This window comes from Cebus imitator, unplaced genomic scaffold (assembly GCF_001604975.1).
Source record: "Cebus imitator isolate Cc_AM_T3 unplaced genomic scaffold, Cebus_imitator-1.0 Scaffold138, whole genome shotgun sequence".
Lineage (NCBI taxonomy): Eukaryota > Metazoa > Chordata > Mammalia > Primates > Cebidae > Cebus > Cebus imitator.
The window spans coordinates 1,068,765-1,092,110 of NW_016107453.1; the positions used below are offsets into that span (position 1 = coordinate 1,068,765).

At 38.3% G+C, this 23,346-nt stretch overlaps 1 protein-coding gene across 2 annotated transcripts in view; it reads right to left on the reverse strand.

The window, feature by feature from the left end:
* Window positions 1-13,182: 13,182 nt before the first annotated feature.
* CYYR1 (cysteine and tyrosine rich 1) overlaps window positions 13,183-23,346 on the reverse strand; it is a 109,839-nt gene continuing 99,675 nt past the window's right edge. The window contains exon 4 of one of the 2 annotated variants that reach the window (XM_037743247.1): window positions 13,183-15,592. In XM_037743247.1, the coding sequence (XP_037599175.1) occupies window positions 15,462-15,592 (131 nt within the window). In that variant the 3' untranslated portion in view covers window positions 13,183-15,461. Of the gene's footprint in view, window positions 15,596-23,346 lie in introns of both variants that reach the window. The other variant, XM_017541911.2, reaches the window with a different exon arrangement.

Sequence of the window (23,346 nt, forward strand, 5' to 3'; positions counted from 1 at the left end):
CTATAGCTATGTCTTCTTGGGAGCATCTGTCCCTTGTGATTCTCTTTTGCTCCTTTCCCTGACTCTTCTGAGACATCAAAGAATAAGGCCAATTTGCTTTTAGAGCTAGGCTTATGAGTGAACTGTCTTTATCATTTTGGGAGGAGGTGGTAAAGGAGTAAGAAACCAGCATTTATTGCATACTTACTATCTAGCACGACACAGAACTTAACCTCTCGTCATCGTAACAACTGCGTGAGTTAGTGTACTGGGGGTCAAAGTTCTTCAGAAAATGTATCCAATAGGGTATGGGGTGTGTGTATACAGTGAGATATTCTTTTCTCTTTTTTTGAGATGGAGTCTTGCACTGTTGCCAGGCTGGAGTGCAGTGGCACGATCTCGGCTCACTGCAACCTCTGCCTCCTGGGTTCAAACTATTCTCCTGCCTCAGCCTCCAGAGTAGCTGGGATTACAGGCATGAGCCACCACACCAAGCTAATTTTTGTATTTTTAGTAGAGACAGGGTTTCATAATGTTGGCTGGGATGCTCTCGATTTCTTGACCTCGTGATCCACCTGCCTCAGCCTCCCAAATTACAGGTGTAATTTGAGATTACAGGTGTGAGCCACCTTGCCCAGCTGAGATATTAATTTTTAAGGAATTAGCTTATGTGAATTTGGGGCTTGACAAGTCCCTATTCTGTAAGGCAGATCAGTAGTCTGAAAACTCGGGTGGAGTTTCTATGTTGGAGTCTTCAGGCAGAATTGCTTCTTCCTTAGGAATCCTCAGTCTTTCTTCTTAAGACCTTCAAATGATTAGATGAGGCCTACTGACACTATGGAAGATGATCTCTATTTAAAGTCAACTGATTGTAAATGTGAATCACGTCTACAAATTCACAGCAACATAAAGCCTAGTGTTTGACCAAACAATCGGGCACCATAGTCTCGCCGAGTTGACACATAGAGTTAGCCATCACAGACAGCTCTTGGAAGCACAATTAAAGCACCAGATCATACTAAGTGACTTACAATTTGCAAGTGAGGAGGTTAGGGCTCAGAGAAATTATGTAACTTCAACAAGGTCTTGTAAGTCGTTGAGCTGAGATTCAAATCCAACTCTAACTTCAAAGTGCACATGCAGCCACTGTGCGCGTGCACACACACACACACACACACACACTCTCTCTCTCTCTTTCTTTCTTTCTTTCTTTCTTTCTTTCTTTCTTTCTTTCTTTCTTTCTTTCTTTCTTTCTTTCTTTCTTTTTCTTTCTTTCCTGCCTCTCTCTCTCTCTCTCTCTCTCTCTCTCTCTCTCACACACACACACACACACACACACACATCTCATATCCTTTCTAGACCAATTCCTGGAAAAATTTATGTCATAGAAGAGGAAAAATAACCAAGACCATTTTTCATTATCGTTGGTATTGAAAGCAGATATGCACAATAGGGTTGGGGGAAGTTAAGCCAGAAGAAAGGCAGCTGTCACAGATAAACCCAAACTTCAAAATTTTGTTTAAGCCAGATCTTTTTAAAAAAATTCCACTGCTTTTAGACAAATAAAAATTGTTTAGGGATCAGTAGTTGAGACTGAATCATGTGCACAGAGCTGAAGAGAAAAATTATTAACCATGTCAATTTGTTTAGCTATTCCAAATCCACGTTTGGAGGCAGTGGTCCACGTCCTTCTCAAGCATGTAGAGTTTTATAAGCTCCTTTCTCCTTCCCCTCCCCTTTTTTCAGGGAAATTAGAATATTTTGTTTTTCATTGGCTATATCTTAGAAAACAGGATGGTTTCGTGATTTAAATATTGGGATCAATTAATTTTTGTTCTGTATCTATTGAAGACTGTGTATTTTTTTATGTCACTCAGCAATATAAAATAGGAATTTTTTAAGGCAGGATCAAAATAGCAAGACTTCATTAGAACATACTCATTGAACCCCTGACTCGTCTTGTTTTGGCTCAGAGTTAGAAAGCAACATTGTTATTTCAGGAAAAAAAAAAGCTTGATTATAAAGATAGCAGTTTTCTGTAAAATGTCCATGTTTATCTTCTTTTACTTTGACTCATCTTACAGGAGTAGTTTTTAGAGAAAGCTAAAAAATGCCATGAACTATTGACTCAAGGAAAACACTAATTTTACAATGAAAATATTGCTATTTTTAGATTTGAGACTCTCATTGATTGTTATATGGGGATAAGAGATTAAAATCTGGCAACTGACATGGACATTTGATTGGCTTGTAAATTTAATTTTGTAATTGACTAATTTGGGAATGAGCAATGATTTTACATTCATAAATTTAAAATGGATTCTCTATATTTTGTTACCATCTCCACATCCATCTCCTATTTATGAATGCTTAAATAAGCATCAGACACACAGCTAATTACTGGTCATGGGAAATGTAGGGATAATTGGACTTTCATGGTAATAGACGAAACATTTCCAACTTTGGAAGCATAGACATGCCTTAAATTCATTTTAAAGGGGAAGAATCACATGCGGGACAGAGTGACCCAGTTCTCCCCACCTTCTCACTGGTAGTTCCTTTTTTTCTATCAAAAAGAAATTTTTGACACTCAGACAGACTTGCGTTAAAGTAATTCTTAATAATAACTGTTGAATGTGCTGGAACTGTAATGTCCTGGGATAGGGAGGGACTGGCTGAGATGGCCTGGGTTCTATCCCCACTAGAAGCAGCATGGCTTCCAATGCTTTAGTCCAGTGATTCACATGACACTAGGGTATAAACTCAGGGCAACCTGCTTTTCAGGGTCCCTCAGCTGCAGCGCAAGTGGAGAGTCACACAGCACAGTCAAGACTCCATTCGTAACAAGCAACTCTCCTGAGACTTGGGGAACTGTCTTGCAATGAATCCTAGGCTTTTGCTGTCCTTTGCTGCCTATTTAAGTAGTAAATCTGCTTCACGTGACTTGTTCTATATGAGTGTGTTCTGTCTCACTGGACTCAGAAAATGGTAAGCTTTGTACAGTGAGCCTGCTTCACACAGAAAAATATTTCCCATTTTTCCTTTAGATTTGCTCAAAGTTACTTCCAAAAGATATTAAATATCCCACAAATTGCAATACCTTTAGGAGGTGGAAGGCCTCATGTGCTATGGGACATCCTAGTTCTGGCAGAAAACTAATAAAATATTCCATAAGAACAGTTGTAAAAACTAAGGCCTTATTAGCCCTTACTTTTATGTTATCTGACACAACCCTTCTTATCCCTACGTACTCTCCATACAATGAATGAAATCAGCAGTGAATCTTTGTGTGGTATCATATAGATCATAAACATCCAGAAGAGTAAACAGAACCATATGAAGAACCCGATGCTCCAGTCCAGGAAACTGCAAACAGACTAGTAGAAAATTCCAAAGGGAAGACCTAAGGACTTTTAAAAATGAAAATAAATTTTTGAGACCTCGTCTTGTGCTGGGAAGTTTTATTTCTGCGTGTACTTCTGGTGGACAGGCTAAGGAGGGCTGGTTAGAGTTTTGCTAGCATTCTCCAGGCACAAGGAAACATTTTAAAGTGAAAAAAAAATCTCCAGGAAACCACAACACCCTATTTTGAATTATGCCTAATTTTATTCCAGTACCACCTCTCTAGCAGCCATTCCCAGTTCTACTCAACAACCCAGCTACACCTCCAACTCCTTTAAGATCCATGGCAGTGACCCAATTCCCAAGATTTTCTTTGTTTATCGTCTACACATGTCAATTAGAGATATGCTAGAGGAAGCACTCAGCTAGGAAGTTGATGAATGCTGTGATGGGACAGATAACCGTGGCTTAATTTGAAATGGTATCAGAATGTGTATTTGCATATTTGCATTAACCCTATATCTTCATTTTCACAGCTCTCTCTCTCATATGCCACCATCAAGCATCTATAACAGGACGATAAAAATGCAGTTATAGAAATCAAAACATTTTGGAATCTTAAGAGCAAAATATTAATACAAGTATTATATATTGTAGGAAAGGGATATATCTTACACAATTTTTTCATTTGAAACAAACACACATTATACTAACTCTGAATACACACACACACACACACACACACACACACACACACATATATATATATATACATATATATAAAATGTAATGTGTTTAAGGTAGGCTAGGCCAAGCTATGAGGTTTTGTAGGTTAGGTGTATTAAATGCATTTTCTTTTGAAAAGAATTTTTATTTTACTTTAAGTTCTGGGAAACATGTGCAGAAAGTGCAGGTTTGTTACATAGGTATCCTTGTGCCATGGTGGTTTGCTACACCTATCAACCCGCCATCTAGGTTTTAAGCTCTGCATTTTCAACTTAACAATATTTTCAATTTACAGTGGGTTTATCTGGATACTAACTTATGTAGCTAGTATCATAAGTTGATAAGCATCTATAAGTATGTACTATGTATTCACGTGTGTGTTTGTGTATGTGTGTATATATATATCACCCTTTCGCTTCAGTATCTTCCACTGACTTCCCAATTCATTCACAATAAAATCCAAACTCCTTACCATGGCTTAAAAGGCTTTACATGACCTGTGTTCTGATACTTACATGACTTTGTTTTCATCTTCTCTGCCTTTCACTCATGATGCTTCAGCCACAATGGGCTCCTTGCTCTTCCTCAAATAGGCTGAGTGTTCCCCCACCTCAGAGGATTAGCTTTTGCTGTTTCCTCTTCCTGGCACAGCTTTGCCCTAGGTACTGGCGAGTCTCATTCTCTTACTTCTTTAAGTTCACTGCTTAAATGGTACTGTATCAACAGTTCCGTGATCCTCCTATCAAAAACCCAGCCTTTTTGTTTCCCAATCCCGCTATTCTCTTTCCTATGAGCTTGCTTTTTGTCCTCGGAGCCTTTTCACAACTGATGCATTAGTATTTGTTTGTGTTCTGTTCTCCTCCATTAGAATGAAACTCCAGGGAGTTTCTTGTTCCCTGAAAATCTCCAGCTTCTAGGACCACGACTGACACATAGTAATGTGCTCAGTCAGTATTTGTTGAATGAATGAAAGAATATTAACAAAGTTAGGCCTATGTAGCACAACTCATCTCCTTGTTTACTGAATTGATGATCTGTGTCTTTATAAAGGACTTTTACAGCTGTGAAATGGTTGAACCTTGCTACAACCAACCAACTAAGCAATAGACAAGTAAGTAAAGTATAGATATGTAACTGATAGGTTTAATAAACAAGACCAAATGAAAACAATCATTAATGGTTACATTAAAACAGTAAAAAAAAAAAGCCTCTCAGATTCTCAGATTTTGAAGATACGTGTTCTTAAGGAAAAACATTTAGATGACATTAGCTATGATCCTGACTTTAGCCAAAGCATATGTGCAAATAATTTTGCCGTTTATTTATTTGAGATGGAGTCTTGCACTGTCTCCTGGGCTGGAAGGCAGTGGCGTGATCTCGGCTCACTGCAACCTCCACCTCCCAGGTTCAAGCATTCTCCTGCCTCAGCCTCCTGAGTAGCTGGGATTATAGGCCCCCGCCACCACGCCTGGTTAATTTTTTGTGTTTTTAGCAGAGATGGGGTTTCATTCACTATGTTGGCCAGGCTGGTCTCGAATGCCTGACCTCATGTTCTACCTGCCTTGGCCTCCCAAAGTGCTGGGATTACAGGCATAAGCCACTGTGCCTGGCTGAATTTTGCCTTTTAATGGTCTCATCAGCTTGATGTCTATAGACGATCCCATCTACTTCATCTATGTTGACTAATGTGACCCCTGGGCCTACTGTATTCTCTGTCTACAATCAGCTAAGGCATTTAACTTCCCACAATTTCAGTATTCTCATCTTTGAGATCACAGGGTCAAGTTTAATGACCTCTAAGGTTGCATCTTGTACTAATCTGTCGTCACAGCACTTATACAATTGAATTTGATGAATTAATTTTGTAGTAATTTTTTTCATGTACAGTACGTGGAGATTACTGTATTCTCTATGAGTTAAAGGATCATGCCAATTTTCTTCATTGCTATACCCCCAGCATTTAGTGTCTGACATAGTAAGTTCCCAATAAAAATCTGTTGATTGAATAAATGTCTGCATGAACGAAATAAATGAATGAAAGTGATTCTAAAAAGGGTGCCCACAAATATCCCAAGCTTACTTTTTGATAACTTGTGGGAAGAGGTTATCATCTCCTTTCTATGAAATCTACAAATCTTATTTTTAAACTTGGGCTTTGAGATGTCATTATATCAACTGGCCCATTTTAGTAATTTTCTGTTTCATTCTTTTTAGATAGAAATGTTGCCTTTAATATTTTAATGTTAATGGTATCTTACAGTTACAGGGTCTAATTCACTTAATTCCATGCTCAGCACATGTAAAAAGCCAATGTTTTTATTTCCAAAGACATGCTTCAAACCTGGTGACATGAAAACAGTACTGCCTGATTGGATTTTCCCCCTAACGAATGGAGACCATAAAAAGGACTTATGTCTAGTATCAATTATTCATACTCCAGCAACTTATGCATTCACAAGTTACAGCTCAACCTCTTGACCAACAATAAATTGCATCTTTTCTCTGAACAGATTGCAGGTTGCTGTCAGGGAAAAATATATTCTGACTTGAACAATGGATATGTGCATCCATCCCTGGGGGGCGTGGACACATGAGCATTACTTGGGTGAAACAGAACTGCCTAAACAGGATTTCGGCAGGAGAGGTCAAAGTGCAACTTGAAATATTCTTGCTATCTAAACACCAGTCTCTAAAGGTTGAAGAAGAGACTAGAAATAGAACATTTCTTAAACCCACTTGTTCCTCAGATCAGCACAGTCAGCTAAGCGATTCATTGCTAATAGCATGTTAGGGTCATTAAATATTTGACATATTTTAGAAGTATTTATATTTCTGTAATTATAGGTTATTTTTTTTCTTTGGGGTTGATAGTGGGGTACCTGAGGAAGCAAAATCTTTAGAAAAATTCAGGGTGGCACAATATGATGGTCAGTTCACATAAAAATGAAATAATGAGTTCATCTAAATTGATATAATTATTCTGTTAATTCATTTGAGTTTGACAGAACAATCATTTCAGGAAAGTATTACTTTATGGCTACTTATGCTGTACTGGGAGAAAAGGGTTAGTCATTGAAATCACTGTATTCTGCATGTAGTACAGAAGACAGGAGCCCAGGCAGAGCCTAACTGCTCAGTCTTAGCATTTGAAGGACTGAGCTGGGGGAGCAGCTACACCAAGATTTCCTTTGCATGAGAGAGTTAAGAAGTTTCTTGGGCAAGGCTCATCCTAAGGGAAGAAAGAGTTAGAATTACATTCCCATAAAAATATCCCAGTTTTCATAGGGGGATGTAATTGTTTTAATATAATAAAAGCACAATGACTATCACTAGAATTTGCCCAAAGATTATGAATTAACACATTGACAGCATACAAAACTGCAAAATGGGGTAATAATAATACCTGTGCCATGCGTTTGAGAGGATTAAATGTAAATCCCATGTAAATTGCTTAGAACAGTGCTTGTGCGTGCGCACACACACACTTGTCATTATTTAAGGTAACACATTTCTAGGGATGATTCCATTGAGAATCAGTGTTTTTACAGTGGTATTACTGCTTTTCAGAACATGGATAAATGCACTATCTCTCTCCATACATATTAAATAATAATAGCACAAAAGATGGTTGCAATTTTATAACCCATTTTCAGCCAATTTTAGTGGTTTTGTTTCTTTTCAAAATATTCAGTTGTTTCTCAACATACCCTGGAGAAATGGTAATGTGAAAACTATAGCATCTTATTTTAGTAAAATATCTTTAGTGTATCCTTTGGACATTGCTCCTGAAGTCCAAATTACATTCGAGTCTGTTCTATGGAAATATAATTCATGAAGCAATTATTTTCTGATATTTGACTGGTACTCTTTTTATGTAAGAAACGGGAAGTTTAATTTTAAGAATTATAAAAGCGCCTCTCCCAAACTGGCATTTGCCCTGTTCCCACTAAGTGAGTCATGCAAGATGAGCACATTCCTTCTCATGAAAGCGCATGTGTTAATACTGCGCTTAAAGGCATATCTAACTCTGTCTAGATTAACCATGTATCATCAGTTCAAAACTATGAGACTATGGCCTTTCTTCAGTTGTCTGACCCATACTTTAGTTTATGAACTACACTTAGAATATGTTACTCACTGGAAACTTACTTCCTCTAATTCTTAGTTGTTTTAATGTTCCTTCAACTCAAATATTAGTTGCTTACTTAATATATTCAATCTTTTTTTTTGAGATGGAGTTTCACTCTTGTTGCCCAGGCTGGAGTGAAGTGGTGCCATCTTGGCTCACCCCAACTACTGCCTCCTGGATTCAAGCAATTCTTCTGCTTCAGCCTCTCGAGTAGCTGGGATTACAGGCATGTGCCACCACACCCAGCTAATTTTTCATTTTTAGTAGAGACAGGTTTTCTCCATGTTGGTCAGACTGGTCTCAAACTCCCAACTTCAGGTAAGCCACCCGCCTCGGCCTCTCAAAGTGCTGAGATTACAGGCATGAGTCACCACTCTCAGCCTATTCGATCATTTTTATCACGTCTCAAATGTCATGTAGGTACTCCCTGAGGACTACAAATATCCAAGGAACATTCTGGACTCTCAAAGAGCCTAGAATCTTATGGAGGAGACAGCCACTTACCCAAATCTATTACAAGGCTACAAGAGGGGTATTGGATTAGGTACCAAAACGGGTGGAGGTGGGAAACAATTAATTCTGATTGGAAAAATTACCAGGGTCCTCTTCTCCAGATATCAGCTCTTTTCCTAGATCTGGAAAGATGAGGAGGGTTTCTGCAGCATAAGTGAGGGTTTATCTATTCTCAGGCAAGAAGGTAAGGGAATTAGTACTGTGTGTTCAGGTGTTGGCAAGGGATGCATTTTACCTCCAAATTTCATTTTCACAGGTAAAGCAGGAGTTGAACTCTGAATGCTTTACCTATTGGATGGCTTTCTAGTCAATAGGGAAGATGATACACATGTGTGATAACCAAGGCATTCACAATAAGATACAAAACTGGGGAATTAGATCTCTTGGATATCTTTGAATTTTAGTCAGGAAAAATTATACATCTTGCAGGCCATGAAAACAATGCAAGACATCTTATTCATTTGTCAGCCATGACCAAACAAGATTCAGAAAATCATTCTCTTGCTTCTTCCTCACACTTAGAAATGGCAGGTATGGGCTAGGTGTGGTGGCTTACACCCATAATTTCAGCACTTTGGGAGGCCAAGGCAGGAATATTGCTTGAAGCCAGGAGTTTGAGATCAGCCTGAGCAACATAGCAAGAAACTGTCTTTACAAAAAAAAAAAATTAAAAACTAAAAAATTAGCTAGATTTTGTGGTGTGCACCTGTATTCCCAACTACATGGGTGACTGAGGTGGGAGGTCATTTGAGCCCAGGAGTCGATGCTGCAGCGCGCCATGATCATTCCCCTGCACTCCCACCTGGGTGACAGAATGAAACCCTGTCTCCAAAGAAAAAAACAAACAACAATAAAAAAAGAAATGGCAGGTGGTGCACACTCAAAAGCTATTCATGACTGAGTTAGAAAAAGGAGAACAGAGTCCGGGTGTGGTGGCTCACACCTGTAATCCCAGCACTTTGGGAGGCTGAGGCAGTTGGATTACTTGAGGGTCAGGAGTTTGAGACCAGTCTGGCTAAGATAGTGAAAACCTGTCTCTACTAAAAATACAAAAATTAGCCTAGCCTGGTGTGGTGGCTCGCACCTGTAATCTCAGCTACTCGGGATGCTGGGGTGGGAGAACCTGGGAGGTGGAGGTTGCAGTGAGCCGAGATTGCACCGCCACACTCCGGCCTGGGAAACAAGAGTAAAACTCTGTAGAAAGAAAAGAAAAGAAAGAAAAAAAAAAAGTAGAACAAAGTAGAAGTAGGAATCAAAGTCTAAATTTTTAAAAATCGGATTTCTCTTTCATGCATCCAGAGAAGGCAAATATGCGTAACACATGTTCCCACAGTTCCAAATATTTCTTTGGGTTGGATGTTTATTTTTAGTGAAGGCATTCAGGATTAGGTTAGATAGCAACTTGATCCATTGAACATTCATCTGGAAACTTGTCTTGAATTATTTTCTTGATGAAGATTAAATATCTTGGAACAGAGTTGAAACAAAGGTTAGAACTGAGACTATTTTAAGACTCGTCCATAAAGCTATGTTGTATGTGCTGTACTTCATTCCCTGCCTAATACGATGGGCCTTAGTACAGCTCATAAATGAAGTTCATGAGAAACACAAGCCTTGTGTGTATCTTTTCAATATTTCTTAGGAATGTAGCACTTATCTAGTTAATGTGGCCCTTGAATGTTTCCAGCTCCATTCTGCTCTTGGTTCAATAAAAGAAATTTGATCATAGCCAAGCATGGCCTGGGATTCTTTCAGCTGTTGAGTTGGTACATTCTCATTAGAGGGAAGGTATTATTTTCTACATTGCCTAAACTCTAAATAATCAACTTAAGGAGAATAAGACAAAGTATCTTTGCTATGTTATACCGACTACTAAGATGGCCCTCAAAGCTCTCTGCCTCTCGGTTTCTGTGTTCTTGTGTAATTCCCTCCTCTTTTATGTGAGATGAACTTAGCATCCTGATTCTAAAGAACAGATTATGGCAAAAGTGATGGAATATCACTTCCAATATTAGATTTCAAAAGTCTGTGACTTCTGTCTTGCTAGCACTGTCTTCCGCTCCATGGCTCTTCTTGCTTGATTGCTTGCTCTGGGGAAGCAAGCTGACACCTTTAAAGTTGCCCTATGGAGAGCCCCATATGCCAAGGAATTGAGGGTGGCTTCTGGCCAATAGCTAGTGAGAAAATGAAGTCCCTAGTCCAAAAGCCTTCGAGGGACTGACCCATCAATGACCATGCATGGGAGTGAGCTTGGAAGCAGATTCTTCCTTAGTTGAACATTGAGATGACAGCAGTTTGTGACAGTCCCTGAGCCACAAAACCCAGCTAAGCCACCCTCAGATTCCTGATCCGTAGAAACGGAGATAATGAATGTTTGAAGCCATTAAGTTTTGAGTTAATTTGTTCCATAGCAAAGGATGATGAATGCACCTGTTTATAGAAGTGGTACGGCTTGGGAGTGGGGCATAAAGGAAAGAGAATATGTATATACATTTGTGTCTGTCAAGTCACCAACTCAGATAAAATCTTGGTGACAGATGTTCTATGTATACTCTTTATATTCATTGCAACCACCTGGCAAGGATGGTGTTATTCATATATTTTGGATGAAACTGAAGTTACAGAAATTTCGTTATTTGGCTCAGAACATGTAGTTAGATGACAGAGATGAGGGAGAAAACAAAGCCTCCATTACTCTGAAGCTTTGGTTCTTTGCTCTGCATTAGACAGGTGTTAGATGCCTGAGCAGGGATGAATAGGCTGAAAATCAGAATCATCTGTGGGTTTTTTGTTTGTTGTTTGTTTTGTTTTGTTTTTCTGAGACGAAGTCTTGCTCTGTGACCCAGGCCAGAGTGCAGTGGTGCAATCTCGGCTCACTGCAACCTCCACCTCCTGAGTTCAAGCGATTCTCCTGTCTCAGCCTCCTGAGTAGCTGGGAAGGCACGTGCCACCACACCCGGCTAATTGTTTTGTATTTTTAGTAGAGTCGAGGTTTCACCACGTTGGCCAGGATGGTCTTGATCTCCTGACCTTGTTATCTGCCTGCCTTGGCCTCCCAAAGTGCTGGAATTATAGGTGTGAGCCACTGTGCCCAGCCTGTGGGTTGTTTTATAGTTAATCATGTCACTTTCTGTTACTAGAGGTCCTGACATTGTTTAAACTGAACCATATTACACAGTATAGTTGTACCAGAAGAGTTTTGCACTTGCCAAAGTTCAGCCATATCCCATGCAGCTTGGGCCCCAAATCAGAGAACAAAAACTATGCATTTCAGATAGGTTTTGATTGAGAATATGGTAGTCCTTAGATGCTTCTGTGGTGATTAACAAGGTGACCATGTGACTTTGGCATTCTGGGGTTAGGTAGTTTTAAAGAAGTGAAAAAAATCAAACAATAGTACCCAGAGTTCCACTATTTGATGAGCTTAATATATAGCTTGTTGTGTGCCAGGCCCTACCTCACCTACAGCCAAAGGCTGGCAAAATGAGTTTGGTTAAACAAGGACGAGTTGGAAGTAGAGTGGATATATGATGAGTGCTGCCTTCATTTGGTGGTGGGAAAAGATGATGAAAAAACAGAAGGCTACCCCTATAGCCCTGCACCTAGAAAGATGCAGGTATCCCCAGATGCTCCTGTAGTGGCTTCTGGAGCTGGGTAGGCAACTACAGAATTGATTAGACTTAAGAATGGGCTGTGGCTGTCTCAGCAGCTCTAACATCAGGTCTAAAGTCTCTCTCCTATCATCAGCCCTTCACCTCTTGTAACAGTTTTCCTGCCTATGGCTCTGGAGAGGGCCAGATAACCCTCTCATTGCTCATGGGTTCTCATACAACTTACAGCCTGGCTTCCATGGGAATGGCCTCTCAACACATATAAGTTAAAGACATCACAATTAGCTGACAAAGTCCATAGTTTCTCCTGGAGGGGGTGATTGGAGTAGTTTCTTTTTCAATGCCTTCCTGCTATCTCACTGTGTTTTTGCATAGATTTCTCTTGAGCAGCACTGCCCAATAATGTAGATAGCCCCTAGCCACATGAGGCTATGCAGCATTTGCAACGGGGTGAGACAGATGAAGTAAAGTTTTCATTTAATTTCATTTCAATTAATTTAAACTTAAATGACCATATGTAGCTGATGACTACTGTGTTGGATCACACAGTTCTAGAGGTTGTTCTCATTATTTTGTTCTTTTGTTAATTTATTTTTGGCTAATATTTATTGGACATTTTCTATGTTCCAGGCACTATTCTTAGAATTTTGCATATATTCATCCAATTTTTGTAGAACATGATGAGACTTATAATATTATTTACATTTTCTAGAGCAGAAAGTTGAATCTCAGAGATGAAGCGACCTGCTTCAAATCACACAGGCAGGAAACAGTATTCAAAATAAAGCCTTCCTGGCTCCAGCCCTTTGTTTTCTGTACAGAAGAATGAGGCAAAGTCAGCAGGAATAGAGTGAAAAAATGGACACAAGACAATGAAAATACAATCTGTGTTATAATAGGTTCTTTCATTTTATTGCTTATTATAAACACATTGGCCACAGCAAATGTTAGTTTTTAAATAACCATAATTCAAAGCTTTCACATCCTATACTATTTTTCCCCAAGAAGCATCATCTATGAAAACAATCAGTGAACTCCAAAAGTCTACACTGGTAATGTGTACATTTATGCTATTGCGATAGTTAATACAAATAGTAAAAATACTCATCTATTGTAGGCTTATGGGTTTGTAAAATGCCTTAAGGGAGGCCATGAACGACTCAAAGAAGAGAGATGGTGTGGACCGAAATGGCTTCTATTTGGGGAAAATTTGCTGAACATAGGAGGTATGCAATAAATGTTTATTGATAGTGATGATAAAACTATTTCTGCTGGTCTTTCCTTTAGATTTTTCTTAAAGAATATATGGTATATTTGTGTTCAACTTCCTCAGAATCATCACAGAGACCCTGGCACTTAGAAAGTCGTAGCTGCAGTATAATTGGGTCTGATTACATGCAGAAGAAAAATAAATTAAACCATAGGTACTATTGAAATTATGCTGAAAACTTTATGTAAGTCAGGAAGCCCCTCACTAGAACAGGCTGAAACTCTTGAATGCTTTGAGTCCTCATGTGTAAGAAAATCATCAGTGCTTAAAAATCAAGGAAATCATTCAAAACAAATTCAGCCTTTAGACCTTACTGGCAGGTAGACTATATTTCAGTCAGATCAATATCTTTATTATAATATAGGTATTTGAAAGTAAAATATGCTACTTATAATAATGATGTAGTTTCTTATCTGCAAGTACAGGTACTATAATTTAAACCTTAAGACACTTCCTTTGTTTCATGTAGCAAAATCCTGGGCACTGTTTTGGGATTTCACAGAATTTTGATGATGATATTAGATTAAACATTTTAGATTTAGTTGTAAAATGACACAAAAATCCAATCATCTATTTCCAGTGTTCATTATGCACTTTTTATAAATATATGAAACAACTCATATAAAAATATAAACGTTAAGGTCACTTGCAGCAAAATATGTTACATTAGAATTACTTATTAGATGTTTATACATCTAAAGGTAGGCACTTCATAAAATTTGCATCTTGTTAAGATGCAACAATTTGATGTCAGTATCTTAATTTTGTCATTAACTTTTTAAAGAGAATAGATTACCAAAATTTTACAAAGGAGAGAAAAATAATAGTGTTTAAGAATTCCACGGAAGAAAATCTGAACTTCATTTCTCTCTCTTACTTCTTTCTGCAAGCCTGTTGTGTATCTTCATGGTCAAGGTCTGAGATTTTTGCTCCCTGACCTAAAGTCTTTGGAAATATTTGGTTTCTCATCTTTTACAGGAAGCGAAGTATCTGCTGTCTATGGAATTTGCTACAGATTTTTTTCTCCCAGTGGTTGGAATAACCTTTATTTTGATCCACTATAAAACCAGATGATTTTTAGGTGGTAGTAGCTGGTGTTGAAGCGTTCTGGGCTTCAAGCAGCTATTGAGTTGTTTTTGGTCTTGTTTTAACTCCCTAATTATACAAGTAAGATTTAAATCTTTCTGTTGTATTCACTCGTAGACACAATAGAAATTCACTTCACACTTACCTAAAAGATGAGGAGAACTTCTGAGGCCCAATGGACCCATCTACTATTTGATTTCATTGTCCCTTCTAGAGCAGGTCTCTACAGGGAGCTTCACAAAGCAATCTAGTCATGGCTCTTTCTTATACAAAAACCAGAGTACTCTTCCTGTAACTTCCATTGGGACCTCAAACAGCGCTAGGCACATAGTTGGTTCTTAGGCACTCAAAATACATTTATTGATGAATGAAAGAATGAACAATTCCAATTCTGACTCTCAAAGCTACATATAATAAAGTTGCTTTCTTGTGTAGGCCAAACCATTCTCCCATCCTACTTAGATCTTCTTTTTTCCAGGATCAATACTGAAGCTTCCTTCACCTAGCCCTTAAACATGATTATTAGATATTTTGTCAATCACATTACTGTTCTCTGAATGTGCTTAGGTGGATCAGAAGACCTCTGAAAATGTGGTTCCATGGAACCAAACATTAATACTCCAGATGGGGTCAGGTTTGAGCAGGGCGTGAACCCTGTATCTCCTCGCAGGGATATTCTACCTGACATATTATCTGACCCCAAAAAGTATTCCTTGGAGCAATTCTTTCCTGCTTGTTTCTGAGTAGAGGCATTTTATTCCAGGCAAGATCACCGATTGGCACATATTCTCTTCTGGGAGATAGATTATTTCCTTGGGTTTCCGGGGTAAGGAGGAGGTGGAGAACGCTGCGCTGAGCCCTGTGGGGTGGGAGAGTATGGAGGAGGCAAGTCTGCGCAGTATTCCATCTCGTGGTCGTAACTATAGGGAGGTGGTACTGCTGAAAAAGAAGGGGAAGAGAGCATCAGGCAGTTAGCAAATATTTGCATTTCTACTGTGTTGAAGTCACTAGGCTAGATACTTTGGGAGGGGACATAAGCTGTGGCTGCCAAAAACTTAGTTTTATTAGGTTGAGACCACATAGGTATGAAAGGGTAAGTGCTCTAAAATGTGGTATCATGGATTAAAGTGTTTAGAATTGGTTGTTTAGAGAAAGTTTCTTGGAAATATGATGCTGAAGGGGTAGAGAGAGAAGCAGAGGGACAATTCAGGTTGAGCAAAAGCATTGAAGCAGGAGAGCCCTTCACCTCAAGCAATATGTACATAAAAGGAAGAATGGGAAAAGACAATGAGGAATCTGGGTGTATCACCACGGTGGGCTCTGAATGCGTTGTATAGTATATAACACGGAGTTATCAGGGGTTCTTTGAACATGGTAGTGAATATGCTTTGGGAAGACCACTCTCAGCAGTCGACAGAGGCAGAGGTAGATCAAAGAAAAGGTACGAGGTAATGGCATATGTGAGGGATTATAAGGGACTCATGAAAGTGAAGGGAAAGACATCTTAACAGTCTTTTAGCAGCCAAGTCTTTAGGTGATGACTGGGTGTGTGGAGAAAGAGGGAAGAAAGTGAAAGAAGGGGCTGAGGAATTGGTTACCCAGTATAGGACTCCTATAATTGGAGGGTGGTGGAACCCTTATAGAAATATGAAGAAGAAGACAAAAAAGGAGGACAAATAAGTCAGGGAATGAAGATGAAGAACTTACTTTTCTGAATCTTATTTGAAAATGTTTCTTAATTTTTTACTGTACCATATGTCACTGTTTCAAAAAATTTTTAAATTTTAAATTTATTTTTAATTGACAAATAATAATTGTACATATTCATGGGGTACATAGTGATGTTTTGACACATATTATATGTACTGATCAGATCAGGGTAACTGTTATACCCATCGTCTCAAACATTTATCATTTCTTTATGCTGGGAACATTTAGTATCCTCCTTCTACCTATTTGAAGCTATATATTATTTCTGACTGTAGTCATCCTGCAGTGATGTAGAACACTGGAATTTATTTCTCCTATCCAGCTGTAATTTTATATTCTTTAACAAATTTCTCCCTATCCATCCCTTTTCCCTACCCTTCCCAGCCTCTAATATCCTCTGTTCTACTTCTTAATACGCTTCATGATGACTATGTATAAATGTCTATTTTGCAGTGGTATCTTCCCCATCTCTAGTGTTGAAAGAGAATTACTCCTGGAGCTGAAATTTATCCATGTTTCCAAGAAATGAATCATTTTGCAACATCTGAGCAACCGCCTCAGCAACCAATCTGATGATTTGCCAGTAGTTGAATCATCATCAGGATCCTGATTCTGCTTGGAAACTGACATGCCTTAGTTGCCTACTGTGAATGTAACGTAAATCACAAGACTAGTGTCATAATGCAAATAATTGGGCAAGCTTTTAATATTAGAATGGCAGAAAAGAACACGCAACATTTCAACAAACTTTTCTAAACGTCTTCTATTAGGTTGATGCAAAAGTAATTGCAGTTTTTGCCATTAAAGTAATTGCAGTTTTTGCAATTTGTAGCAACCTTAATTTGTACTTTTTCCAATAAGAATTGGACAGTTTTCTAACAGACATATACAAACATAGGGCTTCCACCGACATGCAGATAAAAACTATGCTTTTGATATGGTTTGGCTCTGTGTCCTCACCCAAATGTCATGTCAAATTGTAATTCCCAGTGTTGGAGGAGGGACTTGGTGGGAGGTGACTGGATCATGGAGGTAGATTTCCCCCTTGCTGTTCTCATGATAGTGAGTGAGTTTTTATTAAGAGATATGGTTGTTTCAATGTGTGCAGCATTTTCCGCTTCTTTCTCTCTTCTGCTGGCCATGTGAAGATGTGCTTACTTTCCCTTTACCTTCTGCCATGATTGTAAGCTTCCTGAGGCCTCCCCAGCCATGCTTCCTGTACAGTCAGTGGTAGTGTGAGTCAGTTAAACGTCTTTTCTCCATAAGTTACCCAGACTCAGGTATGTCTTTATAGCAGTGTGAGAACAGACTAAGGCAATTTTCTTCTAGATCCTTTTAGTTTGCCTATCTTTACCAGGAGATTGATGATTTGAACAATTTAGTGATTGCCCTGTACTTGGACGATGTGAGGAAGCAGAATTGAGCCACTGCAGAGAAGAGGAAGACTGAGCCACAGAATGGAATAGGATGTCCCCTGAGAACTCCTTTGTGGAGCAAAAGCTTTGCAAGTCTCTAGTGGGCTGGGCAGGCTGAGGGCATTCAGCCGAGAACACAGCTCTGTAAATAAATCAAGGAGGATGCACGCAGTTTCCCTGGTGCTCCATCCGACCTTTGGAGGTTGGGCTACTTCAAGCTCTGTTTCTTGCAACAAAATAGAGTAACTCCTGTGGAGTCTAAACACACATTCCCTCTGCATTACACCCACTCCTCAACTTCATTACATCTAGGAGCACTGAGACAAAGAGATTTATAATAAACTTCATCCAAGCCAAGAATGAAACACTGCAGCCTCCATGGAAAATAGGAAGTTGCAGCAGGAAACCCATTGAACTGTTTCTTATAAGCATGTGGTTCAATGTTGTTTTTCTGCCAAAGCTTTTCCCTGCCTCCTACTTGAGGGGCACACACCAACAGATTCTGCAGTCTGACCCTGCATTATTCTCTGCCATGAAGCCATGGCGTGTGTTTATGTGTCTGTAATAAAGCGTTTATATTCTGCCATCTGCATAAAGACTGCTGGAGGACATTTCAGCAAGAATCCCTATGGTTTATGCAGCTGTATGTTGAACATGAAAATGACAGTGGTCTTTTATTCATATAACCTTTGAACTTCAATAAAGTTCTAATGTAATGTTAAAGAGTGATAGTTTGAGGACAACCCATCAAGAGATGAAATAGTATATCTTTTATAAATAATATCAGCCTCTGGAAGACATTTGAAATAATATTTGTACAATTGTGGGCCGTATTATCTTTCTTTCTTGCACGTAATAAAGTTTCACTGGAAGTAAACTTTTCAAAGTATCAATTTTAGAATTTCCGATTAATCATAAGAGATTCTGTTCTTTTTTTATAGATCAGATCACACTTAAAAGTTGCATGGATGCAGCTGGAGACATGGTGTCTTTGAAATCCTTTCATAATTAATATTCAAATCTCCTATTTAAGTAGGGTAAATAGGCCATTTATCTTCAATGTTTGATATAGCTGTCTACAATATTAAAACATTTAGCAATGCCATGAAATTCAGAGAAGGAATGTAATGTTTTCTACCTGCTCAGGCCAATATTTCTAAAGCTAATGTGGTGGGAAGATGCAGGGTCTTTCCCAAACTCTTCACAATTATTTCAGAAAATTTGGAAACAGAAGAAAATCATCCATAATTTGTCACCCCAATTTAACAATTATTCCATCCACCGTTCGCTATTTTGAGGTTAATTTTTTATTATAATTAATGTAGTGATGAATATCTTCTTTTTTATTAGACTTTTAAATTATTTTGATTATATTTTTATAATCACATAAACTTTTAAAAATTATTTTGATTATATTTTTAAAATAAAATTCCAGGAATTAATTAGCTTGTTGAAATAACACATACATTTTTTTGCTTAGAACACATTATAAAACTACTTTTAAAAAGAACTGTTCCGTCTTGTAAGGGTATATAAGTACATTATCATTTAATATTTTAGTAAATTAAGTGAAAAATGTAGGTATTTATTTTACTTGATCATTTCTTTGATAACAGCTAGGTTTGATACTGTTTTACATCTTGTCTGCTGTTATTCATATTGAGTGAATTTTTTGTTGTTTTGGACTGGTGATAGTTTCTAAATGAGGATCTTAATTTCAATGAAGATAAAATATAAAAAGTACGCAAAATTATACATCTTTTAAGAAAAACTCTTTGTCAAAATGGTGTATTATATAATTTTTACCTTACTGACATACTCAAGTTTAAAACCTATGCATAACAAAATATACGATTATTCATTTAAAAATCTCTTCTGTGCTGTTTCTCAGTCTAAAAATTAGTCTTCTTTTACAGATAGTTGATACATAACTAACCTATTTCTGAGTTTACCCATTCAAATTTATATATTTAATGCTTCTCTACATCTGTTATTTTATTTGGTATATTTTTTGCATCAAAGTTTATGTTTTCTAAATTTTAAATTTTGGTTAAGCCAAATTATCTAAATGTGGCTTACTAAATAATCCTTATGTTTTACATCCTTTTGCTATGTCTCCTTTATTGTATATAAAATTCTAATCTACCCATTCTGTTCAAATGACTAAGGTATATCTTTTTGTACCAGATCTCAATTTTATTATTACTGATTTTAAGTAGTTTTAATACCTGGTAGAACTGATGACTCTCATGCCTCATATTTAATAACAATTTCTTATTGCAAACCTTCTCATCTACTCTCCCCCAAACCCCACTACTCACAATTTGCCTGAACCCCACCCAGAAGAGAGGGTTTCAATAAAGACCCACACAGCTCCTGCAAGACCTCCATTACCTTCATCCCCAGCCACATAAATTCAGTACTGCCCATTTATCCTCTACTATGGCCTAATATGCGGTAGAGTAGAGCCTATTGTTCCCCTTCCCCTCAGATAGCATCAAGACAAATTCCATCAAGCCTGACAACCCTCTGTCACCATGAGAAAGACAGGCTTCCTTATTGTAGAACTTAATGCTGGAAAGCTTTGCACATTGATTCGTACTAATTTTCCAAGCTTTCCCCACCCCTTTCACTGTGCTCAGTGGATCACAATCTGTCACCTCATCCTCTCTCCCTGCCTCCACCATGTGACTCCTGCTTGCAGAATGAAGTTCTCTTCTGATCCTGTTTTCTTGAGAAATGAGATCTGTTGAGAAGTCATCTGCTGACAGTGAGAAGGCTGAACGGATTTCTGAGTTTTGAGATGAAGGAAGAATGCACGAGATGGTTAACTCAGGGAGTGGAAGGGAACATTCACATCACCTTTTTACTCTAATTAAAATCTGATTTTCCAGGATAGGATGGCTTCCTCAGTAGCACTACCAAAGCAGAGCTATTCTTCTTCCACAGCCGCCCACCTATAGGGCCAGGAGGTGCTAAGGTTGTTTATAATCTTCACAGCCACTTTTCAAACTATTATCTATTCTTCCTCTTTAAAACCTTTGGTAGCACATATGCCATAAAAAAAGAAGCATATGCCATGCTCCGCCCCCCTTTTTTTTGATGGAGTAAGTGCTTTGCTATTTTGCCCTGGCCAGGATTGAACTTGCGGTCTTCCTGCCTTAGCCTCTGTAGTAGCTGGGGTGATCTTATACTACTTCCTTCCTTCCTTTTTTTTTTTTTTTTTGAGACAGAGTCTTGCCCTGTCACCCAGGCTGGAGTGCAATGGTGTGATCTCGGCTCACTGCAACCTTTGCTTCCTGGATTCAAGCAATTCTCCTGCCTCAGCCACACAGGTAGCTGGTATTACAGGTGTCCACCACCATGCCCAGCTAATTCTTTGTATCTTTAGTAGAGATGGGTTTTCATCATGTTGGCCAGGCTGGTCTTGAACTCCTGACCTTATGATCCACCCACCTCGGCCTCCCAAAGTGCTGGGATTACAGGCGTGAGCCACCACGCCTAGCCCATCCTTGTTATCAATATCTGTGGTCTGCCCTACCCCAAACCTTCATTCACTGAAGAGTTAACATCTGGCCCATGGTCTCTCTTTCCTCCACAACTTCTCTTATCATTCTTGTGATTTCAACATCCACCTAACCCTGCCTCTCAAGTCTCTTCACTATTTTTCCTTCAAAAGTCTCTTCACCCTTGTTGTTGGTAATAGCAGTACTATTTTGTAAATCTTAATTTATAAATCTGACCACCGCCTCTTTCTAGAATACTCATTCTATTGCATCTTGGATCTCATCTGGATTTCCAATTTACTAATGGCAATTTTAAAGGAATTCAAACTGATGTCACCTCTTTCCTGTCAGGGTGTCCTTCTTTATTCAGATTTGATTTATGGGTCATCACTAAAATTACTCTTTTGCACCTATTGTCAGTGTTCTAATCTCTTTCTCCATTGCCTGGCAGAACCCCAACCCTTATTAAACCCAACACTTTGGTTATCCTGGATCAATATCTAGAGCTTAATGTGACTAGAGAAAAATGCACAATCATGCTGAATGATTCATTTTAAGTAAATGACCATTTTCATAAGTGTGGCGGCCTTTGACCTTGTTCGGAAATTACACATTTCTTTAGGCATTTCATACTCTTCATTTTCTGAGATTCCCATTTTATGCTTTCTTTTTTCTTCTTAACTTCAAATACCTGCTCAGTTTTCTTCACTCTCAGCAGAAGACTTGCTTCTTATTTCACTGAGTAAATTGGCAGGAGCAAAAGGGAACATCCTCATACTTAGACCACCAAGTCTACAACTCATTGAAACTGTGTGTATGTACTTAGTGCCTTACATATGCAGTACATAATAAATCGTCTCTGATCGTGTTGTACAAAATGAATTGTCTCTGATCCCATCAAAAGCTAGCCCCTCTATTTGTGTACCGAATTCCTTTCTTCCTTAGACTTAAGGACACCGATTTTCAACAATCCCTTCTATCTTCCATATTCATCGGTTTCCCCCTTTATTTTTACCATCGGTGTAATAGCAAAATACAAGGCACCACCACCTAGCTTCCTTAATAAGAAAAGAAAAAAAAGAAACCTGTTGACTTCATGTCTCAGTTTTCTCTACCCATTTTATAGCAAAATTCTTCAAAATTTTGTACTTGCTAGCTCTACTTCATCATATAACATTCTCATAAATTTTGTCTGCAGCGTTAATTCTGCAACTATAGTTACTAGGACATCGAAGAAGGTTTTCTCATTTCATTTTTGAATTCTCTGATTTGTACTAAAGACATTTGCACGTTTGCCTGAGTGAAGACTTGACCACATTAATTGTATTCATTTTGTTTTCTTCCAGTGTCTTCAAGGTGAAGCCATTTTCGTAGTCACAATATTATTGTAGAGAATCTTTCAAGTATGAATTTTTGATGTGTGAGGAAGTTACACATCAGATGAAGGTTGTTTTTAACATTCAATACACACACAGAAGTCTTCTTTAGTATGAACATGAGTTTGTGATCTCTAAAAAGGTTTGATGAGCAATCAAAAATCTTCTCATGTCAGTACACATACTAAGAAGATTTCTGTCATTTGTGAATTCAGGGATGCAAATGGGGTATTTATTGCTTAATGAAGTATCTCCAAGACACTTGAAAGACTACAGGCCAGTTGTTTTTTTGAATGTGCCTCAGCTTGCGTTTGTCAGCTATTTTCTCATGCTGAAATTCGGGCTGTGATCTTTTAGGTAGAACCCACATATGTGAAATTGTGTTGTTATCAGAGTAACACACTCAAAGGTGCATATCTTGATCTGTACTTTAGTAACCAGAAAGTTACGATTTTTCCCCTGATAATTGACAAGAAATCTGGTGGACACTTTAAGACCTGCAAGTATCCTTTTTAGCACATTCTCCTCTAGATTTAGCATCTGTTGATGGTTTTCGACTAACTCTTCCTTTATGATGGATTTAAAATGATAATTTTTTTCAATTCTAAACTCCCTTCTATATTTATTCTTTGACATTCTTCTGTTAGGAAGAGCCCCATGCCCCTCTCCAATTGTTTGCCTAT